The sequence below is a fragment of the Siniperca chuatsi genome, linkage group LG7, assembly GCF_020085105.1.
Source record: "Siniperca chuatsi isolate FFG_IHB_CAS linkage group LG7, ASM2008510v1, whole genome shotgun sequence".
In the NCBI taxonomy this organism is placed as follows: Eukaryota; Metazoa; Chordata; class Actinopteri; order Centrarchiformes; family Sinipercidae; genus Siniperca; species Siniperca chuatsi.
This window is the reverse complement of record NC_058048.1, coordinates 6,520,539-6,538,948: the sequence shown is the minus strand read 5'-3', so window position 1 is coordinate 6,538,948 and position 18,410 is coordinate 6,520,539. Positions and strand designations below refer to the sequence as shown.

General features: G+C 40.4%; 1 protein-coding gene across 1 annotated transcript; it reads right to left on the bottom strand.

Moving 5' to 3' along the window:
• Positions 1-52: 52 nt before the first annotated feature.
• farsb (phenylalanyl-tRNA synthetase subunit beta) lies at positions 53-17,897 on the bottom strand. The gene is made up of 18 exons (XM_044202321.1): positions 17,760-17,897; positions 17,251-17,306; positions 16,842-16,996; positions 16,476-16,548; positions 16,227-16,342; positions 14,307-14,457; positions 14,110-14,218; positions 13,713-13,783; positions 13,557-13,618; positions 12,964-13,015; positions 12,790-12,851; positions 11,837-12,044; positions 11,651-11,731; positions 11,129-11,221; positions 10,162-10,279; positions 9,438-9,590; positions 1,500-1,647; positions 53-1,057 (listed from the first exon to the last, which is right to left on the bottom strand). The coding sequence occupies exons 1-18, from the start codon at positions 17,815-17,817 to the stop codon at positions 280-282; spliced, it is 2,544 nt and encodes an 847-aa protein (XP_044058256.1). The 5' UTR covers positions 17,818-17,897; the 3' UTR covers positions 53-279.
• Positions 17,898-18,410: the final 513 nt, after the last annotated feature.

Sequence of the window (18,410 nt, the reverse complement as noted above, 5' to 3'; positions counted from 1 at the left end):
GATAAAAACATGTACTACAAAAAAAAAAATAAACAAGATTCAAAGAACTCAGTCAAAAGTTAGAATGGCTTTATTTGATGTTTGGAGTCAAGAATCTTTTGTACTTGTATCAAAGGATAGACAGTCTTTTCAAATGAAGGACCTGAGTTTCGGTTATTGCGTTACATGGATGTTGGAACAGTGGTTGAGCATTGTGTTTCATATTACATCACCTGTCTAAAGCCAAGATCAGAAAACATCAGATGGTACCATTCGGCGAATGTATTCTTTCAGTATGATTCAGATCTTATTGAAGGCAGCCACGTCCACAGACTGAACATATTCCTCAAAGGCGGTGATGGCTTCCTCCAGCAAATCCGTGCCCACTTTGTCATCCTCCACCACGCATCCTATCTGGAGCTTCTTGATGCCGTAGCCTACTGGGACCAGCTTGGACTGCCCCCACAGCAGCCCGTCCATTTTGACGCTGCGAACGCACTCCTCCAGCTTCCCCATGTCCGTCTCGTCGTCCCAGGGCTTGACGTCAAGCAGGATGGAGGACTTGGCGATGAGAGCTGGCTTCTTGGACTTCTTGGCGGCGTACTCGGCCAGGCGCTGCTCTTTGATTGTAGCCGCCTCGGCACTCTCGGCCTCGTCGTCCGAGCCAAACAGATCGATGTCGTCATCGCTGGCGTTGTTTGTCGAGGCGGGGGGAGTAGCTGGGAGGACAAACTGACTCTTAGCTGATGGGAGGCTGGCTCTTTCCCTCTGGAATGACTTGATGTGGTTATACCAGCGCATGAGGTGGCACAATGTCGGTGAGGGAGCAGAAGGGATGGCGTTGAACATTGCAACGTCAGCCTGGGACGCCACAAAGCCCTCCATGTAGCTTTTGTCTGCCAGAAAATGATTGAGAGCTTTAAGGCCGGCCGGCGTGCTCATGTCACCAAACACAGTTTTTGTGGAAGCTGGATGGAAGGACGGGGCCTGCGAGGATTCATCTTGCGTGGAAAACTTGTGCTTGATAACTTCCTGCATGGGGACGTCGTGTGTGAGGGTGGTTTCAGCAGTGTGGCCACTGGAAGAACCAAGGCAACAGGTAATGAGTCACCGACTTTAATCACCATGCACTAACCCCAAGGCACAAGTAACCTAAATGAAGACCAGGCATGCATGTACAAGCCCACACACAGATGCACACCATTCACATCACAAACACAATGGAGTCTTGTTAATTTTTAATTCTTCTGACTTTAGTAAAAACACCCTTGTGTCTGGTATATAAAACACAAGGGCTCCACATAGTGATGGTGCAGATTGGTCCTTTAGTTTTCTCATGCACCAACTAAACAGATAATCTGCAGCATATTTCAACCACAAAAGTCAAACACCCGTTATCTTTTTAACAAATCTCATGCCCCATATATTTTCCTTTTAAATCTAATTGCTTTCTGTTTTGATCTGAGAATATAAACTATGTATTTTTGAGTAGGGGTTTAGGTTTAGGAAGGTGAAATCACAGGAAGGGCTCGATGTCCATCTCCAGGGCCGAGCAGGGCATGGTCAGCTCGAAGCGGTTGACGACGTCTGGGTGGAGGACCCCGAGACGCCCTACGCTCTTTCCATGGACAAAGATCTCGGCGCAGCGACCAGGGAAAAAGGTGGAATCTAAGAGAAAAAAAAGAAGAAGAAAACATAATAAATATAAGAAATGAATCATTACTTTAAATGAGAAGACTGTTCCATGTGGATTTTAGGGTTATATCATTTAGTGGCTAACACCTACACCTGGCACTGACTTCTCTTTCTCTTACTAAAGCCCAGACTGTGAAGGCAGTTCACATCCTCTCACACTTCCTTTTTAAAACAACAATTATCACCTCCACTAGCTTGTTTGCAATCTGTTTGTATCTTGACAAACTATTTTTGACCAGTGTGTTACAAACGAGCCATCTGTTTGTTCTTGGTGTTTCTTGGATCATGTTGCTGCCACTATATAGTTACACACTTGTAGATGTATTTGCATGGAAGCATTCATTTTTCTTTTAAGTACTGATGACATCCTTAGTGTCAAGCGTTCAGCTTAAGTGGTTTTTGCACATAATATCACAGAATATGAGTCAATCATACAGTGTGGGCGGTACTGTGCTGCCTTTCTTGTTCCTGGATTTTCTCTTGATAATCATTTGGTTATCAATGATCAGTTCTTTATCGGTTTATTCCAAACTAACCCAAGACCTAAAAGGCATCACTTCCTGTGCACTAGATATTTCCAATGAAAGCCCTTTCAGGTGTGAAAAAACAAAAGCTTTGATGAACAGGGAGAAGCTGGATCGCTATTGTTTAATATCAAACATTGACAAAGCAGCAAAATGAGCACTGTTTATGTGAAACTGTCACAGTTCATTACTCTAAAGCAACTATCTCCGCAGGCCATTTGACCATAATTAGATTGTCTGTCTCTGTCACTTTCACACACACATTTCTCCTTCTGATTAAAATCGGATGCTCCAGTTTGTATGTCAGTGTCCGGAGTAAAGGTCACTTCAGTCCAGATGGAATAAAAGGCCCCCATCGACAGTGAGATGAAAACACACTTGCCAGTGTGAGAGGCGTTTGCTCACTTTGTTCAAAAACACTGACATGCAAACAGGCAGAAAGACGGACTTGTCAGAGATTTAACAAGATACAGGGGTTGCCATGACAACAGCCCCACACACAGAGACATGGCATTCTCCCATAGTGCATCACTTCTTCCCACGCTGCCTTGCTAATAGGTTCCAGAGCCCACAGCTTAGATGTTCACTCATTACTATGGATGAAGGCTTCCCAAAAACACACTTTCAAACGTGTGTGTGTGTGTGTGTGTGTGTGTGTGTGTGTGTGTGTGTGTGTGTGTGTGTGTGTGTGTGTGTGTGTGTGTGCGCACATATGTGAGGAAGCGAGTAGAGAAGGGAAATTCTACCATTTATTTCAGCTGCCTGTTCTTTGTCTGTTAGGTGTATTAAATCTGTGGAATGTGCTTGAGTCGGTTCACACGTCATCCACTTGTACCATGAGCGGGATGCCATGGCAACTATATAAATAGCTCTGGTATATCTTAAATAACCAATCAGTCAATGAAAATCCCACACTTGAGCCAGGCCACTTTCCGCCCACTCTCCTCCAACTTGAAGCGAGCTTTCAGCGGAAAGGAGAGTTAGATGGTTGCATCAGATAACCAATACAACTGGCTGGTACTTCCATCATTTTGCCAGAGGATTTATTACTATTTTAGACAACTGGACAGAGAATTCACAAATGCCTGATCCTGCATTAAGGAGCTGCTAACACACACAAAATGATGATTACTCGTATCTGTGACTTTCAAGGATGATTAGTCTGCTGAAATGTGTTGAAAATCATCACAATTAAAAAAAGATAATTCCAGTTTAATTCCTGGTCTTGTTTTCATAGTTTTGGCCATCATTTCTATTGGTTACGATAACATTGTGTGAGATATGGGAATGCGGTGACATCTCTGAAATGAAGTCCGATGGGAAAGCAACACGAGCAGTCAGATGATGAGTTAAAGGATAAGGCTGGCGATATTCTGTATTTTTGTTTTTTCTCAGTATTTTCCAACTTCCAAAGCTGTCTGCGGCTCTCAGCCCCATGACTTTTCACATCTACTGACGACATACATTTCAAGAATATAGAAAAAAAAAAAGACTAAACTATTTCCTAAAACAGCTGGGCACTGTAGTTTTTAAACAAATGTAAGTCAAACAGGAGGAAATGATCCATTTGTTTGGGACTATTTTCAGCTGCAGATTAATCCACATTTGGTGGACAGTGTATGTGGGATAGAGTCAAAACAAACTACAGTGTGTGTGTTTATGGCAATGAAGCAACATGTCCTCCAGTGCAACAGTGTGGCTCATTGGTGTGGTTTTAATAGTTTTTAAACAACAATTCATGATGGACACAGTTTACAGACCAACTTCTTTGTTCAAGAACTTCTTAGTTTACAACAGACATACTGGGTAATGATTTTACTGTTCTTTCATTTTCCCTTCCAAGTAAATTTGGATAATCTGGGGGGTTATTTAAAACCTGCCTAATCATCTGACTATTTCTTGCCCTGTTGGACTTCTTTTTAGCAATGCCACCTTGTTCCCAGAGCTCAGCAATTCATTTGTCAGTGTAATGTCATTATTTTGTACTTACAAGAATGAAGGCCAAAACTACAAAAATAAGACTCAAGTTGTAAATAAACAGAATGGTCCTTTAAAGGACCAGTGTGTAACATTTAGGAGGAGCTGTTGGCAGAAATGGAATATAATATTTCAATTTAAGTATGTTTTCATTAGTGTATAATCACCTGAAAATAAGTATCATTGTGTTTTCATTACCTTAGAATGAGCTGTTTTTAATCTACATAGACCTTCCACGGACACCAAGTTGCACTGTCATGTTTCTACAGTAGCCCAGAACGGACAAACCAAACACTGGCTCTAGATAGGACCGCAAACTGCAATTTCACCGCTAGATGCCACTAAATCCTACACACTGGACCTCTAAAGCGGCTATAATCGATATTATAATTCGTGACAATGTGAAAGTGGTGTCTCCTAGTGATTAACCTAGAGAGAATTATCACCTGAATCTGTAGCTTGCAACTTTACTGTTTTGGTTCACCCTCACTGCTCTCATAGCATTGTTTTTGGCACCAGAAGGCAGCAATTTTCAGCAAGAAAGTCCAAAAAACCCACTGTACAATACTTGTTCAGCAACAAACAGCAAACTGTTAGCAACTAGCTGGTAAATAAAGTGGAGCATTTAGCAGCTAAAGAGTCAAATATGTCCCTCGAGAGTTGGTAGAGACCAAAAACAGAGCTAAAAGAGAGTGAATATTGGACTTACAATCGCCAGGTAGACACAAACACGACTCCAAATGAATGATCATGTTGCTCCCTAACTGCTGGATGTGTAAATAAGCAACTGTTGGCCACATCACTTTAAAAGGTGATGACATCAGTGTTGTTCACAGCTTGTTTCTGCTCCCCCCAAGTGGCCAAAAAAAATTAAAATCAGTTACTGCAGGTTTAAATAAACTTAATAAACATCAGTACTAACCCTCAAAAATACATATAGGCTGAACACTTCAGGTCAATTACTGAACAAAAAAAAAGTCATATGAACATGGTCTATTTCCTAACAAAGTGTGTACAGGCCAAGACTTTGCATTGGACACAGTTAAGTGAAACACAGGCATCTGTCTCTTAAGTGGTTTCTTCTTGCACTTCTGATCCCTTGACTCTTTATTTCATCCCTTTCCCCCCGCTGAGTGGAGGAAACTCAGCTGACATGTATTCCCTCAGCCACTCACTCTCTCTCTGTGCTGGGAGTGATGGTCAGTTAGCTGTAGTGCTGTTTCACCCTGCTGATGGACACATCCTGAGGGTGTGTGTCTGTGTCAGGTGAGCTCTTACACTGGGGTCATGACCTTGTAATGGGGTTAAGGACACACTGACATATGTGTGTGTGTGTGTGTGTGTGTGTGTGTGTGTGGGGGGGTAGGCTAATGGTGCATAAAGTGTGGGAAGAAAAGCAGAGAAGATAGACACTGAGTGTGAGTGTGTGTCCAGTGTGTTGTGCATTAGTGCGTACTGTGAGAGCATGTCCATTTCAGCTCCCTTTTTAAGTGATTGTGTGTGTGTGTGTGTGTGTGTGTTTTGTGCCTGTCAGATGGACACTCTAAGCACCCGTGGGTGGATGCTGTATGTGCCAGTCTGTCTCCCTGCTCAGCACTGCAGTGGGTGACGTGACTCCCATGCACTCTCCCACACTGCAGACTTTACGCGCTTTCATAGCCTTTCTTGCTTACGCCTCCAGCCGTCGCTCTGTCGCTCTCCTATCACCCCCCCCCCCCTCCCTCTAGTCTCATCTCACCCCTTCTTCCGCTCCCCTGTCTGCCTTCCCTTCTCCTCACTGCTCTCATTCACTGATACTTGAGCTCATTGATTTGCAGTCTGAATGGGCCAACAGAGCCAGAGTATATATCCTGCAGTGTGACCTTGGAGCATGCGAGCCAAGGGGAGAGGGGGGGAAAAAAAGAGGTTGGAGTGTGAGAGAGACAGTATGGACAGGGGAAGGACTGAACGAGGAATCCAAAACTCAAATGATGTATGAGAGTCTCTCTGGGAAAAAGGGAGACGAAATGCATACAGATTGGCCTGTGCACTGCTTCAGACCCTTAGGTTGAACCTTTCTGATTACTAATCTCACAGGAATGGATCAGATGCATCAGAAAGATGAAACCCAACTGAGTCATACCTCTATTTGCCTTTTACACAACTTCATTGCAAGTATTATTGTGCCAGTCGCATGCCACCACTGGTTAATGTAACTCTGCTATGAAAAATTAAATTAACTTGCACTCTACAGTTTACAGGACTGTTGTTCTCCATTAATGTGCAAAACAGCCTTTCAGATTAAAGCTTGTCAAAAGTCTTACAGACGTGGGACGCTGACGCAACATGACTGACCGGGCCATCTCTTTCATGATGACTTAAGAGAGAAAACCTTAGAAAAATTTGCACTCTTACTCAGATGCATTTCATCATTAGACACAGTGAAGTTGTCTGAAATGAGTTCTTGGTCCACAGCCCATGAACCACGAGTGCTGATGGGACACCTTTGATTTTTATTGAGCAAAAAGGATGACAGGACATTGTGCGCCAATGCCATTTGGTTTCCCTCATCGAATGAACAGAGTTACCCTGAGTTATTAGGGTATGGTGATGAAATTGGTGATTTTGGAGGTAGAACAGAGGACAAATTAAATGGAATATCGTGAATTGTGGTTTAGAGGGGATGAAGAGCAAGTTTCCCCACAGTGGGCGAAGTCAGAGCCCATGACCTAAAAATGACACCTGTTCATTCATGGCTTGTTATTGTCAGTTTTTTTAAAAAGTGGTTTCTATTTCAAATGGGTTAAAACCTATCAAATAAAATCATTGTATACAACAAGTTGTCAAACATGTTCTACCGTAACCCTATAAAGTTATCCATTTGTATATTTCCCTGATTTTCTCCTGTCTGGACTAAAAAAAACTCTTAACTTAAAAGTGATGCTCCACAACTGTCATGGCCAGTTGGAACCTTGAAAGCTGCAGTGATGGCATTACTTCTAAAAAAAGGAGAAAATATTTTTTTATATCTGTAACACACAGTGGCATTGGTTCCTTTATCAGCAGGAGAACATGGAGGCTCCACGACCTGTGAGCTACGCACAGTGAGAGGTATCGTTTCTATAAAAAGAACAATCTCTAATCACAGTAGCAGTGTGACTTTACCGGAGAGAAGTGGTCAAGTAGTTAGAGCTTCAGAAAAAACACTTAAGTGACATTTGCGTGACATCTGTTTAGTGTTAGCTTGTGTTCACTGCACAGAGAAACAGAGACGATATCAGACAGCGTCAGATGGAACCAGAGAAGAGGGGAAGGATGAGTGTGCACACTACACATTTTTATTGGAATTAATCTGTCTCAAGACATATAACTGTATGTATTTGGGGTCTTTACAATGCTGCGTAAAAGTCTTGCGCTATTTTGATTTCATGATAGTGTAACTAATGATTTAGAGACACATGTTGGGTTCAATCGCTTCTCACTGCCTGGGCAGATCAGACTTGAGTAAACAACACCATATTAACCATATTGTTACAACTCAGAGTCTCAATTTACTCAACTTTTAAATCAAAAATATGTTGAGAGATAAATGTGTAAAGGGATAAACAGCCAACAATTTATTTCAAAATAAAAAAAGGCTTTGAGGCTGATATTTAAGGTGTAACTGAAGCCCAAATTCTGCCAGCTGCCTCCCTCCCAGCATATTTAAAACATGCAGCAGAGGCCTCGTGTGTGCCACGCCCCCTACCGTTGTGGAGGTTAGGAGACAGCGACCAGCGTGAGCGACAGACCGCTAACCGGCCATGAGCAGCTGCTGTCAGACTCCGTGTCCGCAGTCACAAGCACATTCATGGCCCTTTGTGAAGGTTTCTGTGTGGTACCTGTGTGGTAGCTGAGCTAACGTTAGCGGCGCAGAGTGACTGAGGGCTCTCCGGTGAGTGCGTGTCAGTACGTAGCCGTATCCCTGCTGTTTATCATCATCAAGGGGAAGAATGCCGTCCGGCGGTGCTTCTACAGCCGCCAAAAACACAAGGCCGAACCATTGCGCCAAAATTGAAAAATACGAAGTAGAGGGTTAGCGAAAACTAGCGTAAACGGCAGTGAATAATGCGTCTCGACCTGCATATATTTGAAAATGAGCGCTGTTTCACAGACTCCCACTCAAAGGCAGGGGGAGGTGGGTCGGCCACGTCTGATTAGAGGGCGTTAACAGGGCGGGTTTTTAGTTATTGTTGTTGTTGTTTTATTTTTTTATATACAAGTGTCATGACCTAATAGTCCCAAACGGTCGACTCTGTGTCAGTTTTGGCCTTGCGAGGTTCAGGGTGATTTAAAACAGTAGATGGCATGTTGAGCCATTTTCAACCCATGAAATGCAGATTTTCATAAATTTGGTAGGAATGTCAATATTAACACCAGCATTGATGTGCTTCATCACAGTACAGTCATATAATTTAGTTTACAGCTCAAAAAACACATTTGAGTGTGCAGTATTTTTTTCAATATTTGGAAGCTTAAACAAAATTCTTTTTTTTTTTACATAAACAAACAATCTTGATAGGATCCGGATTTGTTTTTTTAAGAAATGTGACCAAGATACATACTGAGCACAACATTTTGACAAATCATCTTGTCAGTGCTCTCTGGTGGACAAACTATGTAATGGTGACACTTTTTCCAAATGACCTCAAACCTTGTTTGGTATTTCTGTCCTGCAGGTTCGTGTTACTTAACAGCCGACATATACACCGATATATCTGCAATAAGCTAATATCAGCCGATGGATTGATCTAGCTCTAGTTACAATACAATGAAGCAAAAGTCACAAAAGTGATTAAGCGTTTGAAAGCTGCATTAATGACCCTTTTTTAAGCACTGAAGCGCATCAGAACAATCTCATCAAAACCCAGTATCTGAATATGAAAGTAAGCATTGATATTTTTGTCTCTGCTACCGAGATCAATATTAGATACTTGTATACCAAATTCTTTGTCTTTCCCCTCCATACATCTAATCTAAACTAGCCACCCATGTTGTAAGTTAATTTTGAGTTGAAGCCAAATTGTGCATGTCACTGCCATGGAAACAGTGCCCCCTCAATAAGACAGGGTACATAACGCCCTGGTAACAAACACAACAACGCAGTCGCTGCTTGTCCTAGACTGGATTTACATAATCTCAACAAAACTTGACTTTTAACCTCACGTGACCCAGAAGTTGCCCAGCTTAGCAAGTAAATAGACATGTTCTAGATCACTAAATCCGTCACTGGGATTTTCTTACCGTCTGCAGCCTGGATGTGGTAGCCATCCCCGCGGACGGACTTCACCTCCAGCAGTTGCATGGTCCGGTCCAGCAGGCCGTGGATCACCTCGAAGCCGGGACTCTTGTTGTAGTAAACGGCACAGAAACGCCGGCTGTTCCTCGCCCCGACATCTGGTTGGTGGGATGAGAGGGAGGGAGTGTTAGGGACACTGAGAACAGGGCTATACCAATGACATACTAATATTGGGTTTTTATTAAAAATATATCTGCCAGTAACTGTCATTGCCTTTCACATGTAATGAAAATGATGCTTTTTTTGGTTTATTTTTCTTATATTTATGGAAAAATGAATCAAGACCACATTAGTCGTCTATGATAAGCTCTTTACTAAAATTCATTATAACAACATTATTTCTATATATTCATTATAATATAGAAAACCTTGTCAGAGCTCACAATTGTATAAATTTAGTTATTATAGGCAATAATTTAGCATCCTGGTATCTAAATGCTGTTTCAGAGACTTTTCCAAACCCAACAAAGAAAAAACTGGGTACTTCATTATTTTGCACTACCATTCATTGTCAGATTACATGTTGACCAGCTATTATCAGCATCCGTCCAAAAATATCAGCGAGGCAACAGGGTTTCAAACTGTTTAAAGGGCGAGTTAGGTACAGTGTGTATGTGCTATGTAAAACTAAACGATTTCCTCCATCACTTCACACATGCAGACACCCACCTTTCGTCTCATCCTTCAGCACTACGTCAGATATCTCAAACAGTCTGAGGGGAAGGGGCATCTTCCTGTTGGCAGCCAAGGTTTTCAGCAGGCCTGGCAGCAAGGTAGTCCGCGCCACCTGGTGAAGACAGTGGTGAAGCTGGATACACAGCTACAATCTCTCAGGGAGGAGAAGAGTGCCCTCTTCTGGAAAAATAACACTACAACTTAAGAGAGTGGAAACACTTAAACATCCTCCCAAGTTTTAATATCATTTTTAGTGAGGCAAATTAGCCATAGTAAAAAAGAAGTATAATTTTCTTGATTCAATATCAACATTTTCAAATTTGTCCGCAACATTGAAATTATGACCCTGGACATTATTTGCAGTGCATACTAATCTGCAAACCCACTAGTCTGCGCTGTGGCTATTAAGATTGGTTTCACTTTTCACTGTATTGACATTAGTTAGCAAGGTGATTTTTCAGATGGCACAGAACTACCTTAAAGTGTCCACTAAGCATACAGAATATTATACAACTTTACCCAAGTATGGGCAATATGAACATTAAATACAAAAAAGTGAAACTGTTACTCATCCTCTCCTACACATCTGCAAATGAAGGCACAGGCCTTTAGATTATGATCTTTTGTCTTGCCTTACAACAAATTCAGATAAAAGCCTTTTGGATCAATGCAAGCCTTTGTTCTCCCAAAAGGAAACTGACCCTAATGTCACCTGAAATGCCATTGAAGTAGAAATGAGATTGACAGACTTACGAAAGCTTTTCTGGCTACATGTTTGTTTTTTTAACCAAATTGTGGATGGATAGAAAAAGGCTGAAAGATGACTCGAAACCAATAAATGTATTTATTTTCTTGTTTAAAACAATGCTACAGGTGTAGCAGCACTGCTTTACATCGAAATCTAACATATTAAAGCATTGTAGAGTTTTATTTATAGGATCTCTGTTATATTCTTTGTTACCTGGAACTCAGCTGTCTTGGGGTTGGAGATATGAGCTGCCCTGGTCTCTGAGATCTTCTTTCCAAGCTTGTCTGCTATATCTTCTTGAGAACACTACAGCAAGAGAGAGGGAACAAATTCCTTTGAGAACATTTCAAGTAACTTTTGGATACAAATGACGGTTATGAGATAATGCTAAATGCTACTGTTAAGCATTTAGCTAACTGTACTGTAACAGTAACACATGTGGAGCACAGTCAAAGTTAGCGAGCTGACTCAGTAATGTACGTTATACAGCAATATTTACCCACATTTTGCAAACATAAGCTATACCATAAGCTACTACTAGACCAAATAAGCCTGTAGCAGCAAAACCCCTGAGTGTTTTGAATTGAGCAATGGTGTGTTTTACTGCTTATGAATTCAGCTTTTCAATTGTAAGAGGAAGATTGTGTTATTTCTTCCCTCAAAAGATGCATAGACTCACTTTAAGGAAGAAAAAAAAATCTGTTTACATTGGTGGTCTTTGTGTCTTTTTCTTACCAGGGCAAAGTTGAGGGCCTCTGTGAATCCAGCAGCTGCCAGGTCTTGTCTCAACAGCTCTGTCAGTTTATTCAGTGGGAACTGTGAACATATAAAGAAAATACATAAGAACACACACCATATTTGATGAGATACAATGATATTTGGTTACACACACATCGAACATGCAGAAGAAAACCCAGGCACCTGGTTGGCTATGGTGTAGGTGCGTGGTGTGGTGCGAGTGATGTTGTTGAAACCGTAGGCCATGGCGGCGTCCTCCATGATATCACAGGCGTGGATGATGTCTGAGCGCGTGGGTGGGATCTCAACCTCGATCTCATCACCAACACCTGTAGCCTGGGAGCGAAGGCACATCCTGGTCAGCAGCTGGGCGATTTTCTCAGTTGACTCACTGTCAGGAGAAAACAAAACGCTGTTCAGTAAAACGTATGATTTATCAAGGTGCCGAGGATACAAGTAAAGTGTATGTAAATATTTTCTCATTACAGGAAATAGCTTTATTACAAAATGTAGAAAGGGCAAACGCTGATAGTTTACTTTTTCTTTTAAGAATTTAAATTGCAGCAAAGAGCACAGACAAATCCATCCAAAGCTATAAACTGGCTGGAAGACAGGTTACATAAAGTGTGTCTAATAAATCAGGAACTGTTCTGTGTGACTTTTGTATGAAAGCGCAGATTTACTTGGAAATTGTGAAACTAAATAAAACTAAATAAAAAAGTGCAACAAGGAAAACTTAAACCACAGTGGAGAATAATGAAAAGTTTGACTGTGTGTAACAAGTGGAAGAGCACAGTAGTAAAATTAACCCCTCAACCGCCTCCCATCGTGTCATGAACTGCTTTGGTTTAGCGAAAGGTTTTTTTTTATTTTTTATAGCATCAAACTTCATGTCAAACTATTCCCTCCTTATTTCTGTCACACAGTACAATGCTGCTCTGATGGCACGTTATTGACCGCTTGGTCCCCCTAATGTTGCAGAGCTACTGTACTAGATTGTGTTAGATAGTACAGGTGTACCTAATCAAACTGGTAAGCCCGTGAATTTGCTGAGACATGCACAACTTGTGACAAAAGCAAAACAGAATGCATCTTGTACTTTTGACTATTGTACAGAGTAGGTCCAAATGACTTACTTGATGCCAACCTTTCGGTTGATAAACTCGCTGGACAACTTCTCCTTCCTGTAAGCCAGCTCCTAAAGTACAAACCAAGAAACAGCAGCAGAGAATTAGGGGACAGTAGTAAAGACATTCATGTCACATTTAAAAAAAGGACACAGTACAAGATGATTGTAGTGACTACAGTACTGGGTATTTGCAGGTCTTGCCATCTGGGTACACCACCTCAGCCTCCTCTACCCTGAAAGAGCAAGAGACAGAAGAAAATATCACTCTCACTGTAATACTCTTACACTCCAGTCACTTACTGATTTTATCATGGAATTTCCATCACTTAATATGAAGAGAAAAAAATCTGAATCTTGACATATGACACAAAACCTCCTTAGGAGAAATGAAAGTCTTACAAGAAAGGTTTAGTATTTGACAAGTAATTATTGTTATTTAGAGTTGGTTAACGCAGGGCATATTTCATGCTGTTTTAAGATGAAAAACAATAATAATAACCACACTGAAATATTGCACAAACCAATGCCATCACATCCATGATATGCACTTTATTATATGTTCATAGTAGACAATTCACTGGGAGATGGTGGTGGCCACACTGCTAACAGATACAGCAACATCACCATTTTCTGCCGCTGAGCAAGTGTACAAATGTTTATTAGTAACCAGGGAATTTCATCATGTTCCACCTCGACATGCTGAGATGGAATCCCAGTTCTTGTCCATCTCCACGGAGATGAAAAGCTTGTATTTCAGACAGATTTGTGACTTACGTGAAAGGCTGTGAACAATACTCGCTGAACATGGTCACCATCATGTCCAACACGATCTTTGCCTGAAGAGAACAAGGTCAAGTTTAAGTCCGTTTTCCCTGATAACATTGACTGAACAACATATGATGGGATTCCTCTGTTCTCTCTCAGTTGTACCTTGGTCAGGTCTGTGGCCGTGCACTCAATGAAGACGTTCTTTGTTTTTAGCGCGATTTTTGAATGGTCCCCTGGAAGAAAGAAAGAAATGTTTACTATTATAAGACAGAGGGTATTATCTTGGAATTCAAAGTTCATTTTTACTTTTTCGTTCTAAAACTTTAGCTCATGATTTTTGTATGTTACTTTGCTGGTTACTCTTATTTATTTATTTGAACCTTTGGATTTAAAAAGCCTGAAACAATGTAATTTCGCTAGCTGGTAAGTCAGATCTCTGATGTTTCTGTCCGTCAGATGTTTCCAAGCTAGAACGTTTCGAAAAATACTGATAAAATATCTATTATGTGTAACAGAGGCAGAAAACAAAGCCAGAAATGAAGGCAGAAACAGTACTCACCATTGATGATGGGAGGCATGGATAGGACAATACCATTGCTGTCGTAGATGACGGGGTACACAGGCTTGTCTTCAATAATGTGAAGGTAATGCCTCAGGTGGCTGTCTGTCTGTATCAGTCAAAAAAACACCAGGTTAGCGCTGCTCAAAAAAGACAAACTGCTCTTCTAACTAAGGTCCAGCCAATTAGCTGTTCACCTTGTAGAGGCTCATGAGCTGGGTGGCAGTGTACTCTTTGGTCTGGTTGAGGGGTGTGAAGCTGATGTCTCCGGGAGGTTTGGCTGTGTATGTAAAAGGACCAGAGATGGTGTCCAGGTCATGGGTCCCAATGGCCACTAGGCTCCTCTTCCTGCACACAAAACACAGTTAACGGTTGAATAACATTAAAATGACAAAGTACATTTTCTTAACAACTACTATAAAAAGAATAATAGTGGTGTGTTTTTTGTATATCAGGCTTTGGCTACACAGAATATACTTCAGTAGGATAAGTAGGATGCTTTTGGTCACTTCAGGAAATCTCTTAATAATAAAAGAATGAAAGTACAAAAACATTGTCCTTTAAATAGTAACATATTTCCCTACTTCATTCTTAGAAAAGCAATATTCATTCTCACATTGAGCACAGTATTTTTTTTTTTTGTTTGTTTTTTTTTAAACAGGGTCACTGAACACATTATTATGGAAGCCCTGAGAGGCAAGGGAGAAAAAAGAATTCTGGTCTGATTTAAATTGTTTTCTCTCCTGTGTTTATGGCTTAAGAACAGGTGAAAAAATAAGGTTTTGCCAGGATAATATTTTCGTGGTAAGTCACCAGTTAATATTTTTTTCCATCTGTGAAAACAGGTGAAATAAAAAGGCATGTGAAAAAAAAAGGGTTTGTCGGGATCATTTGATGTTGTAATACTCATTTCGGCCACAAGAGACAGCAGTACACCACTACCCCATGTTCTAAATGGGACTAAAACTATTCATGTTTTCTTCCAGGTGATCCACTGATTAAAATACATTTCTAGCCAAAAGAAAAACATGACAGTAATGTTACATAACTTACTAACACACAATATCTGTACATGGAGAAATTCAAACTCACCTGGAAGAAAACAGGTGATCCTGACAAAAATAAATTTTTTAACCTGCAAAACCTTTTTTTTATTTCGCCTGTTCTTAAGTCATAAACACAGGAGAGAAAAGAAATTTAGATTAGACTTAGACAATGGATCATCAGAATTTTTTTTCTCATTTGCCTCTCAGGGCTTCCGTACATAATGGAAACAGATGCTAATAAGTACTGTTATTGTAGAGCTGAACCGATTAGTAAATTAATCGATCAACAGAAAATTAATCTGATAATCGACCAATCATTTGAGTAATTTTCTAAGCAAAAATGCAGAATATTTGCTGGTTTCAGGTCGTTACATCTGAGAACCTGCTGCTTTTCTTTGTCTTGCTTCATTGTAAACTGAGTATCTGTCTATACTACATGAAATATCTAAAATATCTATACTGTTGGTCTGACAAAAATGACAATGTGAAGATGTCACCTTGGGCTCCAGAAAATTGTGATGAACATTTTTTACTATTTTCTGGCATTTTAAAAACTAAACAATTGATCGATTCATCAGGAACATAATGGCAATTAATCGATAATGAAAATAATCAGCCGTAGTTAATTGTTCACATAATTTCCTCAAAGCTTGTACTTTGTTACTGTAAAGCTAGCACTTAATGCTCTGTAACACAAGTGTAGTGGCTGCAACATCTCAAATCCCCACCCTGCTGGAATTTTCATGGAATTACCTCGTTAGTAAAGTTCCAGTAAAAATCCTTGAAACAAAACATGAACATGTGGCCAAAACAAATTAACAGGGCATGGCAGCATCTGAATGGTGCTTCCATTGAATTGTTAAAAGCATGCTGAAAACAAATTCAGGTTGTACAAGGCAGGTGTACCTAACAAAGTGACTACGGAGACTATGTAAACAGGTTAAGCCAAGGCATTACACAAGTGGTAGTAACCACATTTCCTCCAGTTAATTTTGAATGACATCACTTAACAGAAAGTGACAGAAGATATTTCAGGTTTGCTGTTGTACTTAGTGCAACAGTTAATCTGACCTGCAGATGTTCTGGTGGAGTTTCTCCTGCAGCTCAATGAAGCTGTCATAGCGCTCCTGCGTGAAGGTGATGTTCCTCAACACTGCTGCCACAGCATGGGGTCGCACTGCCGCCGTCTGCACAGAAAAAACACATCAGTAACAAACTACCACGGTAATACACAGATTTATTTGATTCATAAACTAAACTAATGATAGCTTCAGGCTAAGTATTTGTTTGCCATTAAAAATGATGAATGTTACCACCCACCTCCTTAGTAATAATGAGCTTCTGAGGCTCCCCGCTGGCCGGGCTAACACGTCTGTAGCGAGGTGCCTCCAACCTGCAACACAAATACAATCTCTGTAGTAACAGTGTAGCAAGTCTACATGCACTACACCCATAATGGATGGAACCCAAGAATGTTTTAATGCCATTAAAACATAATCATACATATTATTCCTAAACACAGCCATCCTCCTTACTTTGGAGAAGGGCGTTGAATTACACTGTTATGCTTCTCTGTTGTGTCAGCACTGAATGAAACTGGTCTGGCGTGCATTTATTAATCATTCTTCACTTAGATTATAGCAACCACAGCAGTATGCCAGTTCTATCATACAAGATACCACTCACTTATTCTTGAAGACCTGTAGTCCACGAACCAGTCCTTCCAGACACAGCAGGTCATAGCGGTTAGCTGGTACATCAATCTTGTACAGGATGGTGTCAGATGCTCCTGATGCCTTGGAGTCACCCTGCTCTCGGCTGATTAGCTCCTTCTCTGAGGTCTGTAATGGGGTCAGCACTGAGTTCATTGGTTACATGTCATAGTTTCATACAAATGAGCTAGCAGACCTTTCTCACATTGGACACTTTGACTTGCCAAACACAGGTGTAATAGTTTTTTTTTCTTTAGTGATTTTATTTATTTATTTTTTGCAATGGCAAGTCAAACTGTACACCATTAGAAAGATCTGTTGTAATCATGAAAAAGGATACATATTAGCATACACTGTGGTTTGACATCCTTTAGTTTACTCACAATTTCATCCAGCTCCAGCCCAAATTCAAAGCACAGCTCGTCAAACTCTTCATCAGCTAAAATAAGAAACAAACAGCCATTATTGAAAACAGCTTTATATTTCGTAAAGTACCCACCGGCTACTATCTTCCCATTAAAGTCGCTGAACAGCAGACTGCTCTTATTTAAATGACAGGAGCCGGCTGAAATGATGCAATCACGTTGATAACCAATACAGAGATGTTAGTGCACGAAGACTACTTTCTTGATGCCACAAACATCAGCAGAAATAAGCTAATATTAAACGAATTTCATTCATTCAATTTTATTTTTCTCATTCAAGATAGTCATTGTAAAGCCAAATAACTAGGTAACGTTAGCCGCTCGTGAGCAGCTGCTGCGCTGCTAACCATCAAGCTAATGAGCTCAGACAATACTCTGAGTTCCTCTGTCGTTTAGAACAAAAAGGACATTTGATAACCAGGCAGGCAATCTGTCCGTTCCTTGAATATGTACTAAATATGACTTACTGTATGTTCTGCCCAAAGCTTTGAAGAGAAGATCCCTTTTTACTCCGACAGTCGGCATGTTGGCAGCTAATCCTCCTCAACCCAGTGGAAAAGGACCCCAACCGCCGGCTGTAGCTGTCTGGAGCGGTGCCTGAGTGAAAACCAGTTAAGTTAGAAACACTGTAGCCAAATTGTGGCTACAATGTTTCTAACATAACTGGTATCATCCATTTGTGACAAATGTAATTAATTCCATCCGAAATAAGGTCTCTTGTCCTAGCCACAGATAAGACATAACAAATAATAACCATGTCATGTTTCCCGTGGTTTATGGAAATAAGTATAGTTGCATAATATTAATTGAGCTCCAAGAGAAAAAGAAAAAGCATTAAATTGAACCCATGTAAACTTTATTTTATTTTATTTTTTCGTCAAAATAAATGTTTATTTTGTATATAAATATGTAATTGAAAGAAACATAATTAGTATTGATTATTTTAATGACAACAGAAATAATATAACTAATTATCCCCTTTAAAAACAATAAGTTACAAAGTGTTCTCCAGTAAACAAATCTTGAAATTTAGGATTTAAAAAAAATAGAGGAAAAAATATATTTAAAAAAAAAGGCACAAACAATATGCAGCACAATGTCTAATGTCTAAAGATTTA